This window comes from Phascolarctos cinereus, unplaced genomic scaffold (assembly GCF_003287225.1).
Source record: "Phascolarctos cinereus isolate Bilbo 61053 unplaced genomic scaffold, phaCin_HiC Scaffold_5;HRSCAF=322, whole genome shotgun sequence".
Lineage (NCBI taxonomy): Eukaryota > Metazoa > Chordata > Mammalia > Diprotodontia > Phascolarctidae > Phascolarctos > Phascolarctos cinereus.
In genome coordinates this window covers 215,766,978-215,789,224 of record NW_027555958.1, presented here as the reverse complement: position 1 = coordinate 215,789,224, position 22,247 = coordinate 215,766,978, and the positions used below count along the sequence as shown (strand labels likewise).

At 38.9% G+C, this 22,247-nt stretch overlaps 1 protein-coding gene across 1 annotated transcript in view; it reads left to right on the top strand.

Moving 5' to 3' along the window:
• The window catches only part of LRRC1 (leucine rich repeat containing 1), a 185,376-nt gene that overhangs the window by 133,733 nt on the left and 29,396 nt on the right, over window positions 1–22,247 (top strand). Inside the window, exons 5-10 of the mRNA XM_020993951.2 lie at window positions 109–165; window positions 647–710; window positions 1,325–1,399; window positions 5,651–5,795; window positions 11,365–11,483; window positions 15,809–15,892. Of these exons, the coding sequence (XP_020849610.1) occupies window positions 109–165; window positions 647–710; window positions 1,325–1,399; window positions 5,651–5,795; window positions 11,365–11,483; window positions 15,809–15,892 (544 nt within the window). The remainder of the gene's footprint in view (window positions 1–108; window positions 166–646; window positions 711–1,324; window positions 1,400–5,650; window positions 5,796–11,364; window positions 11,484–15,808; window positions 15,893–22,247) is intronic.

Sequence of the window (22,247 nt, the reverse complement as noted above, 5' to 3'; positions counted from 1 at the left end):
TCTATCCACTGTACCACCTTACATTGTTTCGTTAAGACCTTCAGATTCAGGTGGGGGGAAATGGGATTTCAAGAATTTTGCTTATTCTTTTCCATGCTTAATTTCCAGCCTTTATAACCTGGCTTCACTGGAACTAAGAGAGAATCTACTTACGTATTTGCCTGAGTGAGTTTCCAGGGGACTTGGGAGGGAATATTAAATGGAAAGAATTTTTTTTTCCATGTAAAGATAACCCATTGCCAGATGGGATGCATTTTAAAAAATGATTTCATATTGGCCCCTTCCTTGCCCTTGCCTAATGAATTGTAATAAGCTGATGGATGTTGACTTATTAAGCTGCCTCTCTATGGTAACACTGGAGCATTTTGGTATCTCATTCCTGCAGATGCCCCCATCTTAAATACCATCTCATGCTAAATGACTTTTGTGGAAAGCAGTGCCTTGTCCTAAAAGGTTGTGTATATTTGGAAAATAAACTGGGGGACAGTAGCCTTCATTTTCCAATTCTGTTTTTGATAGTTTGTAACTAATAATATATGCTGAAGCATATTTTTTCAGAACTAGTTATAAGCATGGAAAGTTCTTCTGTTCTTGATCTCTACTCCAATTGATATTGCTTCTCCTTTTGGCTTTATTTCCCTCATAGATCTCTCACGCAGCTACAGAGACTAAAGGAACTTGACTTAGGAAACAATGAAATCTACAATTTGGTAAGCCTTTGTGGAAAGAAGATGGAAACTGAAAATACTCATCCTTGTTAAATGTCACACCTCATTCATGGACAAACAGCTCTTTTAACTTTCATGGGTGAGCTGGGACCACGGAGGAATTTGCCACAATTCATCCAGGGCTTATGAATATGCTATTAGCAAGGCAAAGGTTAATGCTCAGCTGGGTGAAGGAGTTGGGATAAGGGTTGATCACAGTGGATGGGAAGGGGGAACTGGCATTTTAAAGTAGAAAAAAGAAGGAAGTGGTAAATAGGGGCCTTGAAGCTTTGTGAAGGGAGAGGAGTACTGATGATTGAGCATGGAGTAGAGTGACCATTGGATGCTTAGTGGTGGAATTTCAGTATTTTTCACCCAAATCCAAGGAAGTCACTATTTCAGAGCAAATCTAATTATGAACCAAATCTGCTTCCATTTTATCTTTGGGTAGATTACTCATTGCCATTTGACTTTTTCTTACTAAAGATACACTGATTGTATTTTATGATACTAGAATTGACGACAAATGTAGACTTCTGTTTTACTTAGTTCATGACTGAGAGCTTTGGTTTATTTTTTTCTCCTCTTGACCATAACTTGATTTTGCCTGCTTTTAGCCAGAAACAATTGGAGCACTCCTACACCTCGAGGATCTCTGGTTGGATGGAAATCAGCTGGCTGAGTTGCCTCAGGTAGATAATAACTTTATAACAACATAACACACAAAGCAAACTCACTTCTGTTTTATAAGTAAAAAAAGGGACTTGCCAAACTGAGGAGGAGTAATGGAAAATCACATTTGAAGGAAGATTTTTTTCAGACACTATTTTGCTTTTTATAAGATAAAATTAAAATGCTCAATCATTTCTTTCAGTAGACCCTGAAGTCTTAGAAAGGAGGGACTGTTTTTGTTTTTGTTTTTGTTATTTGGCTGGAGTGGAGGGGTTGGTTAATGGGAAGGGGCAGAGCTTAACACAGCACTTAGTAGGTGCTTAATAAATGCTTGCTTGTTGACTTGATAAGAGTACCTTGATGTTTGGGAACCCTGTTATCTACATCTGCCTTGCCTACTTTGGATTCAACAAATGTCTGGGTAAATTCTGAGATGTGTTTTATAATTGGCGTATATTTCTGTAGCACTTTATAGGGTGCCAAATGCTTTGGAGTAATTTAAACTACTTACTGCTCTTAAGATTCCTGTGATAGTCATGTAAAAGCAGTGTAAAAAGCTGTACTTATATGTCTCTCTTAAGTATTACAAGTTGTTTTGTTGGCATGTGATAGGTGTTTTTCTCTTGTTATTACTAAATATAAAAGCCATGTTCCAGATACAGTTGGGTCTCATACAGATCTCAAAGTATAATAGCTATTTTATGCAACCATAATAAGCTGACTCTTCCATCTGGTGACCAGAGACAGCAACTTTTTAAAAAGCTCTCTTTTTATGAGTTTGCCACAATTTTTGCTCATACTGCTCCAGGGTTTATTTCTGCTCCTATTGTCCTTTTATTTTGCTCTCTTTCTCCATCTCTGAGTTCTGCTTTTTACTGCATTCTAAAACCAGTCTTTAGTTTAATAATTATATGTAGGTGATTCTTTTTGAAATATTTTAAAATCCAGTCAGGTCTGCTATAACTTGACACATGCATTCCCCCAAAGAACTGAGCTATGCACAATTGAGCAATAAAAACCACAGAGCTTATGGGAAAACTGAAAGTAGAGGCTCAATGCTCAAAAAACTTCATCACATAAAGAAAGAGATAGGAACCTACTAAAAATTGTAGCACAGTTTTTATACATGTTAAATGGTTAACAAATAGCTAAATAGTGCTATACATAGTAGCAGCATCCTCTGCCTCAGCTGCTGCTCAACCTGCGCCCCAATTCCCACTGGTGCAGGCTGGAGGGTGGAGGCTCAATGAGCTGTAGCTCCGAGGTTGGAGACCTGATCCATGGTGGAATATGGGGGCCTGGGTAGGACAAATCAGGCCTCCTCCACCCGCAGTTCCTACTTTACCAGAAGACATACCATAAATATGTACTTTACCTTGAAAAAGACCTGAAGTTTGCTTATTGGAAGTAGACTTCTGAAGAGACACAACTTGTAAGTTATTGTGAAATGGTGTTATTTTCTATTCTTCTCAATGTTTCTCGAGAAAGAAATTGCATATAAGCAAACTCAAAATTCAAGTTGTGCTCAACATGTTCCATAATATATCAGTTGCATTGGAACAAATTTGCATTTTCAAAAAAAGCGTTATGGCAGAACTGACTGTATTGACTGATTTGTTTAATTGTATTAATTCAGCTGTAATGAATATTTTTATCATGTTTTTGAACATTTATAAAGTATCTATTATGTGCAAGGAAAACTATTCACTCTCTCTCTCTCTCTCTCTCTCTCTCTCTCTCTCTCTCTCTCTCTCTCCCTCTCTCCCTCTCTGTGTCACCTTTAGCTTACAAAGACAAAGCCCCTTGGGTAGTGTTATGAGTGCATGTATGGTTTTGTTTTTTCATCATCCTTTATAAATCAAAAAAATGCATAGGAGTAAACTCTAGCCTAAATGTCACCTCTCTCCCTTAATGCTAACCATAAAACAATTTTTAATGTCCTTTTCTGGGTTAATGAGCCCATGCTGAGTTTCTGAGTTGGTGGGATCAAAAATTCCTAAGATAGTGAAATGAAAGGTAATTATTAGCTGATATGGGTTGAACATTTAGTTTGGATTTGGAGTTGGGTGGAAAGTTAACTGGGGAATTTCAGGGTGGAGAAGAGTAGGAGTGGTAGTTATTTTGGGGGACAGAAGAGAAAGTAAGGAGAGAGAAGGGCACATATTGAGAATTAAGGAACACCAGCTGAAGGGTGGGGAAGCCTAAAAATATATGTATTTATATATGTACACATGTAAATATATACTCCTTAGGATGAAAATTTAGTCTATGATCTTTTCAGTCATCTGGTTTATTTATAATAAGCCACATTTATATTTATAATTATTTTTGTACAGTAAATTGCTATTTCTTCAAAATCTACACCACCAGAAAGGTTCAGTAAATCTGAATTCTTGTAATCTTAATTTAAAAATAGGCATATGATAAGGAAAGAAATTGATAAGTGGAATTTACTAGCTTTTTAAGAAAAAAAAATCAGCAAACATTTGTTAAATGTCTACTGTGTTCCAGCTGCTATGCAAAGTGCTAGGAATACACAGAAAAGCAAAAAACAGTCCCTGCCCACAAGGGGCTCACAGTTTAATGGGAAAGACAAAATTCAGTTTATAACATGGAGTGCTAGGGTTATATATTTATTATTAAAAATTCAAATCAATTCAATAAACATTTATTAACCACCTATGTGCTGCGCACTGTGCTGAGCAGTGAGGATACAAATAAGAAAAGAAAAAGATAGTCTATGCCCTCAAAGAGCTTACAATCTAATGGGGGTAGACACTGCAGAAAAGGAAGTAGGAAAGGGGACAGGTCATGTACCAGGAAGGGAGATGTTGTGGGTGGGCCATGTGTCAGGGAGCATGATGTTCTGTGGAGTTGAAACCAAGCAGTGCCCCTGATGGAAAATGTAGTTACTGGGAAAATTCTGAGCCCTCTATAAAGGAAGGCTTTGGAAGGAATTTAATGCTTTGATCTTTAGACCTCTAATCAGAGTGGAGAAGGTATTGAGTATCAAAAGCTGAGTCAGCCTAGCTAAGATAAAAAAAATCATTAGAATTGTCCCTGTTCTCAAGGAAGTCCAAATCTAAAAAGAGGTGCTAAGACATATAGAAATAAGTAAAATCCATGGTAGAATGTGATAGGTCCGAGGAGAAGTTCAAGAAAAGTACGATGTCACCATTAGCATATAGCTTTGCATGTAGCAGGTACTCAAATAATTATTTATTGAATTATATGAAATGACATCAACAAAGCAAGATAACTGTTGTTGTTCAGTCATTTATCAGTTGTCTCCAACTCTTCATCACCCCATTTGGGGTTTTCTTGGCAAAGATGCTGGACTGGTTTGCCATTTCTTTCTCCAGCTCATTTTACAGGTGAGGAAACAAAGGCAAAGAGGGTTAAGTGACACAGGCAGGGTCTCACAGCTAGTCAGTGTCTGAGGCCGGATTTGAACTCAGGTCTTCTTAACTCCAGGCCTGGCGCTCTATCCACTGCACCATCTCAATTCTGGTTTTTAGCCTGAAAGGTAAATATTTTATGATTTGTTGAAATGTTTCCTTTAGTTTCCTCTAGCTAGAGGTCTGTGGTTTTGAGTATACTAACATCAAAAAAAATTGAAGCAAGTGTAATTTTATCAGAGATGAGTGTGTTATCACTATGTTAAAGCATTCATCTTCTTAGGGAGTGATCCATTCCAAATGTGAATTTGTTGAAGTAGCTTCAACCTCCTTTGCACAATAGACTTGTGTGATCTTGAACAAATCATTAAAATTCTTTGGGCCTTAGTTGTCATCTGTAAAATGGTGATGATAATACCTTATTTTGTATAGAAAAATGGCCAAATAAGAGAGCAGCATAGTATGGTGGGAAGAGTATTGATTGTAGAATCAGAGGGTTGGGTTTCAAATACTTTACCTGCCTTGGCAAATGTTCCTCATTCTGAGTCTCAGTTTCCTCATCTGTAAAATGAAGGGGTTGGCCTAGATAATCTTTAAGGACCTTTTAGCTCAAAATCCTAGGATCCTAATTGTTTTCTAGAGGATTGTCATACCTTTGAGAGTGAAGATCCTACAATTTTAGCCTGTTTTTCATGAAAAAGTGCCTGGCTTCAATTCAGTTGTTAGATTTAAGCGATTTTCAAAATTTAGGAAACATGTTGTCCTAACCCTTCCTTTGGGAATGTAATGGTATGAGGCTGTTTTAGTACATTCCAGTGCAAACAATCCTTGCATGTTTGAACAAGATTTTCTTTTTCTGTGTCATTAATGTAGGAAATAGGAAACTTGAAAAACCTGCTCTGCTTGGATGTCTCAGAAAATAAGCTGGAAAGACTTCCTGACGAGATCAGCGGCCTAGCTTCCCTAACAGATTTAGTCATTTCTCAGAATTTACTGGATGTTCTTCCTGATGGCATAGGTAGGTGTGAAATCCACCTGGAAAGCAGCTACTTGTTTTGAGCTATGAAATGTACTATCTGCATTTCCCAAACTGTCTAGAAACTTCTGTGTGTGTGTGTGTGTGTGTGTGTGTGTGTGTGTGTGTGTGTGTGTGTTTGGTATGAAAGAGAGAGTTAGATAGATAGAGACAGAGACAAAGAGAGACAGAGTCAGATAGACAGGTAGAGACAGAGAATTAATTTCTTATTTGAGCCCCTTTTCAGTTTATTTGTATGGGAGGTGTGCCCATATATGTTATTCATTTATTTGTTCAACAAACTTTTTTTTTAATTTTAGAAAATTTTATTGATATCTTTTTCTATTTATGTTGTCTACATTTCCCTTTCAAACCTTCTCCTCTTCATTCTGCTCCCCCTCCCAGAGAGCCATCCCTTATAAGACACACTGAACGTTTAGGAAGTTTCCAATCCATTGAGTGATAAGACACAAATACTGATAAGTAATACAAAATGGCACATGATATATGCATTAGAGAGCTGCATAACAAACTGATTTATGAGATCTGATGGGTGAAAACAATTGACCCAACTACTCCCCTGCTCAAGAAACTTCAGTGGCTCCAAATTGCTTCTAAGATACAAAACTCTTGGGTTTGGCATTTAAAGCCTTTCACAGTTTGGATCTGGCCTACCTTTCAGGGCTTATTGCATGAAGTCCTCCTTTGTACAAGGAAGGTGCACTATTGCCTCACCTCTGCTTCTTAGAATCCCTATCTTCAAAGCTCAAATCAGGTGCCTTCTATAAGAAGCCTATATTTTCTTCCCTTTCCCCCATTCTCCTCCTCCTCCTTACTTCACTACTATTTTGTACAACTATCCCTTCCACATTGTGCCTTTTCCCATCATGGTTTCAATATATTGCGGGTCAGCATAAGACGTTAAATAGGAATTTTTTTGGAGTTTTGTGGAAGCCACAGACAACATGCAAAAGCCATCAGATGACACAGAAAAAGTTTAGAAATTCAGAAATGTGTAAAATATATGTGTAGTATTGTATAATATCAACCCAAATTTTACAATAAAATACTGTAAATACCCCATAAAAGAAAAAAAAATCAGACTTCTCTGGTAAAAAGGGAGGGCCAAAAAATTTTATGCAGATTTCCCAGATCATGGGGGTGTCATGCTTCTAACCCCTGTGATGTAGAAGTGATACCTGTATTCACTTTTCTGGGCATTTATTATTTTCCCTGAATAAAATATCCTTGAGGACAAGAACTGTTTCAACTTTGTTTTTATATACTCGGTGCTAGATGTTTAATAGCTACTGGATGAATGAGTGAATGATCATCACCTAATGGGGATATCCAGAAATACTTCCCAGAGGAGAGGCCTTTGTTTTTGGCTTTAAAGGACAGATAGGAATGTATTAGGGAAGGGGGAAGTAGGCTAGCACATTTTGGTAACACAGTGGCCAAAGGAACAAAATTTGGGGACAGAGAGTAGTTGAGTTTTGCTGTAGCACAGAGTGTATGAAGAAGAGTAGTATGAGATATGACTAGAAAGATAGCGTGGCATTATATCATGAAGGTTTTGAATGCCAGGCAAGAAAGTTTGAAAGCTAAATCAGTAGAGAGTCACTGAAGATTTTTGAGTGGATAATGAGATTTATGCACAAGAAAGTTTATTCTGACAAAAAAATATCTAAGGGGGGAAAGGGTAGGGGAATAGACCTCTTAGGGTGGGCTAATGTTGTTGAGTTGTTTTTCAGTTGTATATGACTCTTCATGATCCCATTTAGAGTTTTCTTGACGGAGATACCAGAGTGGGTTGCCATTTCCTTCTCCTCTGAGGTAAACAGGGTTAAATAACTTGCCCAGGGTCACACAGCTATTAAGTGGCTGAGGCCAGGTTTGAACGCGGAAAGATGAGTCTTCCTAAGTCTGGGCCCAGTACTCTATCTACTGTGCCATTTAGCTGGCCTCTGTTAAACTAATACAGTAGTCCAAAGCATCAGTAATGAGGGCCTGTACTAGGTTGGTGACACTGGGAAGAGAGGAGATTGAAGGAGTTTGTGGAGAACAAAACTAAATGTAGGTTTAAAAAAAATTGATGATATTCTATTTTTAATTGTCAAAATATCAGGCAAAGACAAAATATCAGACTTGGCTCAATTTGATAGTGGTTTGGGGCTTACTGACTATAAAAATACTCAAATTGATATCTCTAGTACCTAGTATATATATGTTTGTGGAAGTTGAGTTGTGTCAGGTATGGATGAAAAAAATGAAAATTGCCCATGGTGTGAAATCACCCAGTTTAAGTATTTCTAGTATAGTATTATAAATAACTTTTTGGATGAGTTAATTTAGACCTGATTGAATTAGTTATTGAATTAGAATGGACTGTTGTTACCCCAAGAAGTTTGTTCTTGTTTGGCTTTTGCAAAGGCTGATAATTCATAGAAATAAAACCTTCTTTTGGCCATTTTTAGTACTTAAAAAAGCAAAATTATTCTCATAAATAAATCGTTGTTATACAGTTGTTTCAGTTGTTGCTAACTCTTCATGACCTGTTCAGGGTTTTCTTGGCAGAAATACTGGAGTGGTTTGCCATTTCCTTCTCCAGCTCATTTTAAATAAGGAATTGAGACAAACAGGGTTAAGTGACTTGCCCAGGGTGTCTGAGGCCAGATTTGAATTCAGGAAGATGAGTCTTCCTGACTGCAGGCTCAGCACTCTATCTGCTGCACCACTTTATGAATAAATAGGCTTCATCATCATCATCATCATCATGATCATAACTGACTTTAAGATCTGTAAAACACTTTACTTAGAATGTCTCATTTGATCCTCACAGTAACCCTGTAAGATAAGTGGGGCATTATCATCATCATCCCCGTTTTAACAGATAAGGAAACTGAGGCTGAGATAGATGAAGAGACTTGCCCAGCATCTAAGGCAAGACTTCAACCCAGGGCTTTAGAGCTCCAGCTCTTAGCATTCCACCCAGTAGATTACATTGCCTTTCCTTGTAGTTCAGGAAAGTAAGCTAGCTAGTAATAGATCACATTTATATTGTGTTTTATTATTCATAAGTACTTTTTTCATAATTGGTGAAATAGTGCAAATATCATCATCTTCATTGTACACACAGGTCGACTTGGTTAAGTGACTAGTCCAAAGTTATGGGGATAATAAGGGGCAGAGCTAGGATTTGAAACCTGCTTGTCTAACTCCAAGACCAGAGCTCTTTTCACTACATGCCATGTGGTTCTAGCATATATCCACAAAATACTTTGAAAAAGTGAGAAACCATGCATTTTAATTATACAGTTGTCACCAAATTTAAATACCTAAGAGAAGAAGGAAACTTAAAAGATGCTTTCAGATACTGAAAAAATCATTTTGCCAGCAGTAGTTGTAGTGTCACACAAATATTTATGTCTACCTCCTTTCTTGTATTTGTGATATTCTCCAACAATAAAATTTCAGCTGTTGCCTTAATGTGTATGGCAGAGAGCTGCAGGCCATGGAGGGTGGCATGGAGCAATGTTGGTAAATAAATTTCTGAGATTTTAGGCACTGCTTAGGAAGGCCAAAAGAAAACAAAAATCTTTAAAACAAATGATGCAGTATTCATTGAGAATTAAATATCCTCAAGTAATGGATGAAAGGCAGTGTGGGTGAGTGAATAAGAGCCGGCCTCAGAGTGGAGAAGATATGATGCCTACTTTGGACATATACTGGGCACATCACTTATATCGCTTTGTGCCCGAGGCAACTCTCTAACACTGTAGGTTCCGCCTTCTGAGAGGGAATTTAGCCATCTGGGTTCTTTCTACACAAATTAAATCACAGGCTTGGACCTTCCCTCTTCTCCAAAAAAAGATTTAGCAAAAAATCTTGAAATGATAGAAAACTCCCAAGTTAGCAGGAAGGGGGTTTGTGTGCATTGTATAGTTAATGGTGATGTGCTGTTGCACAGAGAGGGTGCTAAGCCCTTGGGAACATCATTGTGGAATTAATGATTGCACAGGCTTGCACAAGGATCCAGTGGAACCCTTTGAAAATAAAAGTTACCTCCACTCTCAGTGACAGTAGCACGAGATGAGACTTATGCCCTTTTTCCCCAGGGTGATTGTCTCATCATTAAGGTAGGGGCTGTATTCTGACTTTGCTTTGGAAAGGACTCATTAATACTGGCCACCCTCGGTAAATAACAGAGGGCATCTTCATTGTTCTTTTCCCAGACCTGATTTACAGACATTAAGAGCTGTTCACATTTATAGTGTCTTAAGGTTCACACAATGCCCTCCTCACAATAATCAGAGACAGATTATGAGTACCTGAGTTCAGATATTGTCTCTATCACTGGCTACCTTTGTGGTCTTAGCTAAGTCACTATGGTACAAATTGGACAAAAGGGGATTGAAGCAAGAAATGTCGAGGTGGAATTGCCAAGGACTGACAATATAGAGCAAAACAGTGCAGTTTTATTGCACAAAGACTTTTAGGATGTACTGTGTATTGGATATGGGAGATGGGAGAGAGTGAAATACCAAGGATAATTTGGAGGTTTTGATCATTGGTGGCTTGAAAAACAGTATTGCCCTTGACAGAGATAGAAAGTCTAAATTTTCCTGCCTGTCATTCATTCATTCAATATGATTGTCTTATTTTTTTTTTAATTTCCCCTAGTGCCTAACATAGTGATATAAAGATAAGGAAGACATGGTCCATGCCTTCCAAAATTCAATTCAACAAACATTTATTAATAAACAAGACACTGTGATAGACCCCTGAGAGACACAGACAAACCATTCTCTGCCCTCAGGGAGATTACTTTTTCCTGAGAGGAAATAATGTGTATACACTTAAGCAAATACAAAATAATATAAAATAATTCTAGGAGGGAGGGGGGCAATAAAGGAAGCCCTCCTGGAGGAGGTAGCCTCTGAGTTATGCCCTGAAAGGTGTGAAGGAGTCTAAGAGGGGGAGATAAGGAAGAAGTACCTAGCAGTTTCAATGTTTTGGAGTAATTGTTTTGTAGCTACTATGCTATTTTAGTCTTCTGTTCAAGAATCAGTTTTATTTGTTATTGAATCATTTAGCAAATAAAATATCCTTTTTACAATTTAAGAAGCTGAGTAAACTAATACTAAAATATGTCTTTTCCCATGCCAGCATGAATAAAACAATGGATGCTTGCTCAAAGAGCAGATAACTGAAGCTTTTCCCCTCTTTCATCTGGGTCTGGGTAGGGTGGGGGAGAGAGGGGAGTTGGTTCATCAAAGTAATGAACTCCTGGTATGGAAACTCCCTCCATCCATGTCACTTGGTATAGCAACTCATCTGTAACTTATGGTCTTAGTCAGTATATGTTAGAGGAAGGACTTGGGCCTTGCTCTTTCTTAACTCCAAGGCCAGCTCTTCAGGTGTCCCAAAAGTCTTAGGGAAGATTTAAACTTTAATGCTTGAAACCACACTAAGACTTTTGGGACCCTCTGTACTTGACGCTACCACAGTTCCTCTCCATCCGATGTTCTATCTGATGTTTTCCACTCATTTTAAAATTATATTCTTATAGGAAAGTTAAAGAAACTGTCCATCTTAAAGGCTGATCAGAATAGACTCATACAGCTAACGGAAGCAATTGGAGAATGCGAAAGCCTCACTGAGCTTGTTCTGACTGAAAACCAGCTTCTGGTGAGTGGGTTCCTGCTATTCAGCTGTGTTGCTGTTTACAATAGGGAGGGAAGGAGGGAGGGAGGTCCACGGCTTTGGCTACTCAGTGAAATCTTAGTAGGACAGACTCTATGCCAGTTGGTGCTGATGTCAGCTGGGCTGAAATGCCCTTTTTCTAGCCCTCAAGAAAAGATTTGTCCATTAGATTAGCTCATTTAAAGGTGACTGTTTTAACTACTTAGAGAACAGTGTTTCTCAGCAAATTGTTTCGTGGTACTTACTGCTTGCATGACTTTGGAAATACTCATTTCACATTATCTTTATTAATCAAAGCACATTCTCTAAGTAATGATGATATTATCCTTTTGTATAGCAATAAGGAAAACTTATTTCATTAACATAATGGAAACCTATTGATAAATTTAGGTTACCCTTCTCCGTTTGTCTTTATTAGTAACATTTTACTATCATGATTTTGCCTTTGAATACCACATTTTGGAATAATTTTCCTAAATACCATTTCGTAAGTTGTATTCATGTATTAAAGAAAAAATACATATATGCATTTAAAAAAATAAGGTCATTAAATTGGTCACTTTGCCAGAATAACCAGAGGATTGCAGATTTTTAGAGTAGGAAAGACCTTTGATGTCATCTAGTCTAAATCCTTCATTTTACTAATGAGAAAACTTAGGCTTAATGAGGAGAAAGACCGTGTCCAAGGTTATATAGTGATTTTAGTGGCCGAGTTTTTAGGATCACAGATTCTAGAGATCATCTACTTCACCCTCCTCATTTTACAAATAAGGAAACTGAGACTTAGTGAGGTTAACTGACTTGTCTTAGGACTCAGGGGTGGGGAACCTGTGACCTCAAAGCCCCTTAATAAAAAAATTTGCTCTATAACACTTGGACTCAGTCAAAAGGCTGCACTCAAGGACCTTGAGGCCTCAGGTTCCCCACCCCTGTCTTAGGTAATACAGGTCACTGGTTAAACACAATGGCACGACAAGAATTTGAACTCAGGCCCAGTGATTTCAAGTTCATCGTTCTCATGCTTCAGCTGCTAAAGCCTTCTTCACTAGGGTTGTCTTCTGTCTACTCTGACATATCTTCTGTGTACCTATTTATATATATATATATCCCCCATTAGAAGGTAGGTACCTTGAGGACAAGGGCTGTCTTATGTTTTTTTCCCTTTTTTATGCAGTTGGGGTTAAGTGACTTGCCCAGGGTCACACAGCTAGTAAGTCATCAAGTGTTTGGTCTGAGGGCAGATTTGAACTCAGGTTCTTCTGACTTCAGGGCCAGTGCTCTATCCACTGTGCCACCTAGCTGCCCCTCCTTTTTTTTTTTTTATGCCCAGTGCTTATCATAGTGTCTGACATATTGTAAGCACTTAGAAATGCTTGTTGAATGATTGATTGATTGATGATTGGTGCCGTATTGTAAGTAAGACCTCACTGGTGTGTTATGTATAGTACACTTGAACTCCAGCTTCTGCTGCCTTTTGGGACCTGGACCTCTTTAGCATGTGTATGTATGTGGAGTGCTCCAGTGTTGATGGCTCGGCAGCTTGTGACAGTTTAGAAACAACTTGATTTGCCAGCATGAAAGACTTGCCTGGCAGGTAAGACCCCATTAATGGGATGCTTTGATGAGCTGGTATTAACATCTTTGCAGCTCGTACTACTGTGGAACCCTAAGACCATGAAAAATTGCAACTGATAGGGTTAACCACATTGATTACTGCTACCTTTCCCTGTCTCTGGGACATAGAAACATCGAGTTAGAGTTGGAAGAGACCAACTCCCTCATTTTACAGATGAAGAGCCAAAACAGAGGATTTGAATTCAGGTCTTTCTGACCCCAGGTCCAGTATTCTTTCCACTCCTCCATGCTGCCCCTGGGTTCGAGTACAAAAACAGGGAAGAGAAGGGCAAAGAAAAATTGATGGGACAGTGGTGGAATTGAGATTGGAACAGGTGACTGCTAAACATCTATGTTGCCTCTCACCAAGTGACCCTGGTCGTCCCTCTCGCTCCTAGTCTATTTCCTTTCTAATTCTGGAATTGTGGGAGATAAAGGTGCCTGTAGCTATGCTAACGCTTTAAATATATCTCATAGTCCTGAGACCCTATAATAACAATTTCTATTTATATCCAACAATAGTGTAACCCCCTCATCCTATTTTTACTCCACCTTTAGAAGGCTCCTGGGTTGTTATTCATCTGTCTTCTTTCTCTTTTTTTTTGTGTTCAGTATTCTCTTCCTTTTCCCCTTTCCTTCTTTATCTTTTCATTTTATGATATACTTTTAAAAGAACATTTTTGTTTTTTCATTGAATAAATGCTTTTTCATTCATTTGTTTCTTTTTTTTTGGCCGCTTTTCTCTTTCTTCCTTCTCATATATTCTCTAGTTCTTCTCCTACTCCCACTTATTTTCGTCTCTGTTCTTTTCATTCTTCTCTTATCTCCTTTCCTTTTCTTTCTTTTCCTGTCATAGTTCTTCCTGCCTTCTTTTGTTCTTTCCTCCATGCCATATGATGGTACCAGAGGAATGAACACTGATGTTAGAGTCAGAGGAGCTTGGTTCAAATCCTGGTTTCACCACTACCTATGTGAATTTGGACAAGCCACTTCAGCCCTCTGGGCCTAATTAGTTCATTCTTAAAGAGTACCAAAATGACATCAACATATTGGAGTCAAGGTACAGTGGCTGATCAGACCAATATGAGCTGGGAAGGCTCTGTTGTAGGCCGGGCACAAATAGACTACATGAACATTTGGACTGGGCTTACTTAATGTAAAATGAAAGGGTTGAACTAGGTGATCTTGGAACTCTCAGCTATGATTCTGTGATTTCATGACGGTTCTATGTAAGGTGAGTAAGGAAGGTACAAGGAAGGCTGTAGGTTGTACGTAATAAGGAGCAGCAAATTTAGGGGTAAACATGCTGAAGCAGGCAGTGTTGGAAGAGAGGAGTCAATTGGTAGCATTTCAAATTGTAGCTTAGATTGTGACCCTCTGCCATGTATGGCGAAGTTTACCAACTTCTTTGTTAGGTATTTACAATTTTAGATGAAAAAATTGTCTTTAAGACTAAGCAGGGTTTGAACTATGATAAAAACTGCAGACCTTCTGAACACAGCTGATTCAGTATCATTCTATTCTTTTTTCTACCTGTTATACTTTCTTCTTTTCCATACATTGCTCTTCTTCCTGTGACCTTCTCTGCCCAACTCTGATCAGTATTCCAAGCGGCAGCCCCAGCTGTGTGCCTTCCAGGATACTTTCTACCCTGCTGTCACAAGATAAGGAGGCAGCATAGCATGGTGGGAAAAGCCCGGGATATAGAGCCAGAGGAGCTGGGTTCAGATTCTGACTACTTGGTCAAATCTGGGCTTTGCAGCTGGAGTCAGTGACCTCTGTGACCCTTCCCAGCTCTAAATGTTTGATCCTCATCCCAGAAAGGTGTGGATTTGTGTCCTGTTGGAGATGAGTAGCATCTCTTTTTTCATTTAGGTCGTTTTCCTATCAGACAGGTAGCACAGCAGGTAGAACACTGGCCTGGATTTAGACAGCTCTAAGTTCAAATACAACCTCAGATACTTACTAGCTATGTGACCCTGGCTAGTCGCTTAACTATTTTGCTTCGGTTTCTTCATCTGTAAAATGAGGATAATAATAGCACCTATTTCCCAGGGTTGTTGTGAGAATCAAATGAGATAATAATTGTAAAGTACTTAGCGCAGTGCCTGGCACGTGTAAGTGTGTTACATAGTAAGCATTATATAAATACTAGCTATCATCATTGCCATCATCATTATCTTCTTCATCATTATATGGCCTCAGACACTAATATGTGACCCTGAACAAATCACTTAACCACTGTCTACCTCAGTTTTCTCATCTGAAAAATGGGGATAACAATTGTACCTACTTCCCAGGGCTGTTATGAGGATAATGTGATATTTGTAGAGTGCTTTGTATATCTTAAAGCTAGGCCATATAAAGGATTATTATTATTATTATTATTATTATTATTATTATTATTATTATTATTATTATTCTTTCCTGTTGCCAAAGACAAGAATTTTACTTAGGTCAGTTACATCCTAATTTCAAAGTGTAGCTTTCTTAAACTCATGCCCCATGTAAAGGTCAACATAATGTAAGAATTTGCAGAATAATTGTATGATACGTATATTAAGGCTTCCAGTTAAAGAATAACTATTGTTTTCTCTTGAAAAATTTATCTCTGGGAATTTTTAAAAATTCCTTAGGTATAAGCAGTAAATAAAGCATGTTTTCTTAACCATAATAAATTGTTGTTATTAAAACAGACATTGCCCAAAAGCATTGGAAAACTAAAGAAGTTGAGCAACTTGAACGCAGACAGAAACAAATTAGTGTCTTTACCGAAAGAGGTATGTATGTTTACAGAGATGTTGATACTTTTAAAAAGTAAGGGCAAAATTGTTCAATATTTTGACATATATAATTTTTTTTAAATTGTGGATTTTAATAAATGAATGAGAGCCAGTAATACTAATATAAGAGTTTGCGTTCGGGAAAAATTGGTAATGAGTGTGGATAGGTGTTGAGTCCAGTTGTTGGAAGGCTTTGGATGTAGAGTTTAGTAATGTGAATGTGATTGATAGAAGGTAAATGTAGTCATTCTAAGTCTGTGGGCACAGGAACAACATAGATGAAATACTTGTTAATAGTCTGGTGTCTGTGTAGAAGAGTGGATGCAATTGAAGAGGTATTGAAGCTGGGATTCCAGTTAGTCTTAAAAATGATGAAATTCTGGCTATAAGCTTCTGGAGGGCTTGATCAATTTTTTTTTTCCTCAAGGCATAGCACAGTGCTTGGTACATACTGGATGCTTAATAAGTGTTTGTCAGTTGAGTGGTTGGTTGGATAAGTGAAATGTAAAGAAAGAAAGGACTTTTAGAAAGAAAAAGGAAAAATTAATAGGATTTGTAGGAGATGAAAGAGGAGGAATTGAAATTGACTCTAAAGTTTCAACCTTGGGAGACAAGGAGAATACTGTTATCATTGGCAGAAATGGATAGAGGATCCAGTTTGGGGAGGAAGATGGTGAGATGGAATTTTTACCTGTTGAGTTTGGGATGATGGTGAAACATCAAGTGAAGCTTTCCTATAGACAGTTGGAAAAATGAACCTTGAGTCTCATTTGAGTAAGGAGTAAGGAATAGAGAGAGAGATTTGGAAGTATTAGCTAAAGAGGAGACTATGAGAGATAAGGGAGCAAATGAATTCTTCAAGAGGGAAAGCATAAGGGAGAAGAGCAGGAGGCTAATGACAAAATAGTGGGACTTTTTTTCTAGCAGTAGTCTGTGTTCCAGAAGCAAGGCTTGATAAAGCAGATACTATCTAAGATTGGGGAATTGTACCACGGTCCTGACTCAAGGTTCAGGGAGTCTGGTATGCTAGTGATATGAACACAGAAGTTACTAGTTCTGAGGCTTGGGTTGGGGAAGAATCCCAGAGCAACTAGGGAGGACTAATGTGAGAAAGAGTTGAGTGTTTGAAGGTCCTAGTAAGAGGGGCGGTAGGGCAGATTCAATAGGTTTGGTGGGTGTGAATTCAGGAAGACCTGAATTCAAAGTTGGCCACTAGCTATGTGACCCTAGTCAACTTAACCCTGTTTGCCTTAGTTTCCTCATTTGTAAAATGAGCTGAAGAAGGAAATGGCCCACCACTCCTTTATCTTTGCCAAGAAAACACCAAATGGCATCACGAAGGGTTGGACATGACTGAACAACAGCAATAGGGGGCTGATAGAGTTAAATGGTCCTGAAGCTAATTTTAACCCGTCCTCAAATCTTTTACTTCATCACGGAGCTGCCAGTGAGCAATCTGACTCTACTTGTCTGTCCTACATGGTGCTTGTTTATTATTTGCCACCCTAGATTTGAGATATCTTCTTTCTGAAAACTGGTATGCAGATCCCAGTTTTCCTTTATTTCCGATGTTGCTTCTCTTTATCTCCCTCTCACCTCAAATATTAAGAAGTGTGACTTTCTGCAGATTGACCCAGGGCTATCTTCAAGAACCACATGCTCTCAGTAGACAGTCCAGCTTAAGTGCCTTGCTTTCATAATTCCTGATTCTTGATCAAGCTCAGAGTGTCACAGCCTCCTTTTCCCCTCTTTTCCAGTGCAGATTGTCCTCAGACTCCCTGGGCGCTTTCCCTCCTTCCCCTTGACTCATTCCAACCTTTCCATCCACTGTGCTGCAGGCCACCTTCCATGACCCAGAGCTCTTGCTGAGCTCATGCTAGAATTCCTCAATGACTTTTTTAGTTTTTAAAGCTTTCTTGTTTTATCTTAGCTGGGGAGGAGGGCTTTATAAAGGGGATTATACTCAACGTTTGCAAATGGGTGATAATTCACTGAGCATTTCTAATACTGTTGTTCACATTTAGGTGAGTCTGTTTCCTAGAATGAAGACTTAAGCCTAAACGAGACAGAATACAACTAATTAAAGCCCTTATAAAATCACAGAGGACCTGAGTTCAAATCCTGCCTCACACACTTGGCACTTAGTAGCCATGTGACCCTGGGCAAGTCACTTAACCCTGATTGACTCACCAAAAAGCAAAAACAAAAAAAAGGAAAAAAAAGAAATCTCTTTAGTGGTCTGAAACAGTGTTTTCTGGTTAATTGTGAAATCTCTATTAAGATTTTTTTTCCTTAGATTCAACTAACTTCATGAGCAAATTCTGAACTAAGGTTTCTTTTTCTCTTCAGACAACTTTCAATATCTTGTCTCCTTTATTCTTTTTTTTTCTTTTCACCTTAAGAGAATGTCTGGCATTTGTCACCTTTTAGGAATTTAAGCAGTATTCCATTTATCAGTGATCATGTATGTGGATTCCAAAAGTTGGGTGACTTCGGGCAAATCACATAACTTCTCTGGGCCTCAGGTTCCACGTCTGTAAAATGAAGAGGTTGTACTGGGGCCACTTTAGATCTATGATCCTGTGAAAGTCAGCTATTGCTTCTTAGCCTTGTCACGTTAACCATGGGCAGCCAGATGGCTTAGTGGATGGAGCTCCTGTCCTGGAGTCAGGAAAACCGGAATTCAAATCTGGCTTCAGATACTTACTAGCTGTGTGACCTTGGGCAAGTCACTTAACCCTATTTGCCTCAGTTGTAAAGTGAGCTGGAGAAGGAAATGGCAAACTACTCCAGTATCTTTGCCAAGAAAACCCCAAAAGGGGTCATGAAGAGTCAGACATAGCTGAAAAATAGTTAAATAACAGTTTAATTATTTTGAACTCTTTTCTTCTTTATCCATTTTTATGAGGCATATGCCTCCACCTTGTGAATGTAGATGTACAACTCTGGAATTTTTCTTTTTTTTTTTGTCCCTCTTCTCTTATATTTTTATTACATATCCTTAAAAAATTCTGATTATAGCACTATGTTCCAGCTTAAATATACTAGGGCAACTTCCATTTCTAGTTGTTGGAGAGGTTCCCAGCCTCTAAAGGATTCTCACTTTCACATCCTGTCTCTTTTCTGTATTTTTGCTCCTGTGTTTTCCGTCTTCTACCTGTTAAAACATTGAATGTTTTGGTCTTTTAAAAAATGAACCTTTGTGCATCCACTCATGCACACACTTGGGGCAAAGGTGCTGAACATCTGTCTGCAGATCAGTGTGATAACTGCTTGGCAGTCCCGAAAGGAGCCTTTGAGCTCTTGACCGCAACGGCTGAGCTGTCACAGCCGAGCCACAAAGAGCATTCTGGCCATCTCTGCGTCATAGTGGTCACTACTATGGCTTTCTTGCTTTCTTCCCTGGATCTTTCTGGGATGTGAAAGTGGTTGCTTTGGAATGTGTGTGTAGCCTTTCTGTGTTTTTGGCTCACCGTGTGCTGGCTCTGCCTTCAAGCTCAATACCATCTAATCAAATTCTGCTATTGTTGGATTCTGTGTTGTTCTGTGAAAAAAATGAGCACCCTCCCTTACAAGCAGTTGATTGATTGACATCCCGAGGGTGGAGGGGTGTGCCAAAATGCAGACCCATTCTACTTGCACTGTTGAAGTGACTGACAGTAATGTGATGTGCAGTGTTTTTGTTTTTGCCTTTTTTTTTTCTCTGTTGGCTTGTTTTGAAAGATAGCATTGTCTGTTGTCATTTTGGCATTACAGTTTGGTCAGAGGCATTTCTTATTTGTGAATTATTCTTTAAAAAAAACAACAGGGGAGGGGAAATGTATGTACTGTCTGCTTCATGATAATGTGTTTTTTATATATTTGTGGCACTACATGTATTAGCAAAAAACTTGCCATTCAAATGAATGTCTCTTGTTTTCTTAATTGTTAGCTGCTTGGAAATTTTAAAAAAGCCAGGTAACCTTGTAACCCTGTAAGTATCGTTCAGCTCATAGTCTCATCAATCACTTCCATTCTATGATTTGAATGCATGATGACTTCACTTCAGCTAGATGCTTCGCTGTGTCCTTCATTGTCAACTTTTGGAAATTTCAGTCTTCAGTTGAACTTTGCTCATGGCTGCATGGCCCCTAACCCAACTTGGCTTTCTGTGTGTTGGATATATTCAGATTTTTCACTCTCACAAGAATGCTTTTTCTATGAATGAAACATTCCCAAGGGATTCAGAATTCTGTGAACAATAGAGCACTGCTGATGACTGGTCTGACTTGCACTTAATAGACATTTGTCAGCACTGTTCAGTCTCTTTGATGAAAAGGTTCAATTTACATTCTTTGCTATACTTAAGCACGCTTTGGATTTTTTCCTCCCAGCATCGTCTGTCCCTAAATGTAGTTCTCACCCTTTTACCTAAATGCAGGTGCTCTGAAGGAAGGTGGCGTCACCAATGAATGTTACACCCTTTAGGGATAGCAGGAACGAGAGCAGGAAATCCAGGGGAAGGCATGCGCTAGTGGAATGAGGTCTGGCTTTGGAGTCAGAGAAAATAGGTTCAGACCCAGTCCTTAATAAAAGGATTTGTTCTGTGAAGTTTGGATTCAGTCAAAGGGCTGCAGTTGAGGACCTAGGGGGCCACAGGTTCCCTACCCCTGGTTCAGAGCCTACCTCTGTTACTACCTTGTTGACCTTGTGCAAGTCACTTCCCATCTTGGAGCCTTAACTTTCTCATCTCTAAAATGGAGAGTTTTAACTTGATCTTGAAGAACCTTTATCACAAGATTCTCACAGAGCATGGGTGCATAACTAGTGTGCATTGTTAATGTTATCAATTAAGCTTTTTAAGAGTGGAATTCAGTAGATTGCTTTAACAGATGTGACCAGAAAACCGCCTGGGTAGAAAACCATACATTGTCAAATGTTTGATACCTGATTTGTCTCCCTTGTCCTCCCCTTAATTCAAAATGAAATTTACTTTAACTACTCGGTGCTAATCTGTGACAGAACCATAGAATGTAAACACCTTGGAGGCAGGAACAGTCCCTTTTTTATTTTTGTCTCCCCAGAGCTTACCCCGTTGTAAGAACTTCAGTGCTTTTTGAATGAATGAATACAGGAGAATTAGAATAATGTGGCAGGGGAAAGGCAGTTTGTTAACAATAAAGTGCAGCTTTCTAAGTGCACTCTAACTGCTGTGGATAAAGGACTAGTTCAGGGTGGTGCAGTGGATACCAAAGGCTGATCTTCTATGTGTAGAAATTGTCTTCTGCATGACGAAGATACTGAATTGGGTCAAGGATGGTAAGGGAAAGCTTTATAGATAGCTCTATCAGGGGTCAGCAGACTTTGGCCTACAATGACCTAAGAATTTTTAAATCCAACTTTATTTACCCATGGATTGTAGTTTGCTGGCTCCTGCTCTGTGTTAATGACTTCCATTTCCCAGTCTTCCTCTGCATCACCCCCTTCAGTACATACTTTAGTGTTAACAACTCCTTTGCAATCTTCTCTCTTCTTATTATTTTCCTCCCTTAGGTCCTAGCACTTATTGAAACTCAGCTTTTCCCAGAAAATAACATATATATTTTTTTACTACCCATTCCAGGACTGGCCTGCTCCTTTTGTCCATCCTAAAAAGCCAGGGGGAGAAAGCAACATACTCCTCAGTTTCCCCTGCTACTTCTCGTTCTGCTGCTATGGTTGAGCACAGGGATGGGGAACCTTCAGCCTTGAGGCCACAGGTGGCCCTCTAGGTCCTCAAGTGTAGCCCTTTGACTGAATCCAAACTTCACTGAACAAATCCCCTTAATAAAAGGATTTGTTATGTAAAATTTGTATTCAGTCAAAAGGCCACACCCAAGGACCTAAAAGGCCACAAGTTCCCCACCCCAACTTAGCATATCCCCCTTCTTTGAAGTCCATAACATCTGATTATACCCCCTCCTTTCCTGACCTTAACAATATTCCCCCATCTTCCCTAATGGCATTGTCCATTTCATCCTCAGTAGCTTCAAGATTCATTGTTTCTTCTAACACCTGGCCTCTTAATTCTTTGTCCATCCCATGAACCTCCATACCTCAACTGTGTCAACTGTCCATGGCTTGTTGAGGACAGAGATACAGAACTTCAAAGGTAGAAGGAACCTCTGGGGTCACCCAGTTCAATCTACAAGAATCCCCATTACAACATACTCAAGTGATTATCTTGCCCTTATTAGAAGACCTTCAGGATGAGGGGACCTACCACCTCCCAAAGCAAGCCATTCCTCATTTCTTCCATATCAAACCTAAATTGACCTCTATTTTGCCGTATCAGGCCAAGCAAAGCATGAAACTTTTCTACCTTTAAAATCCA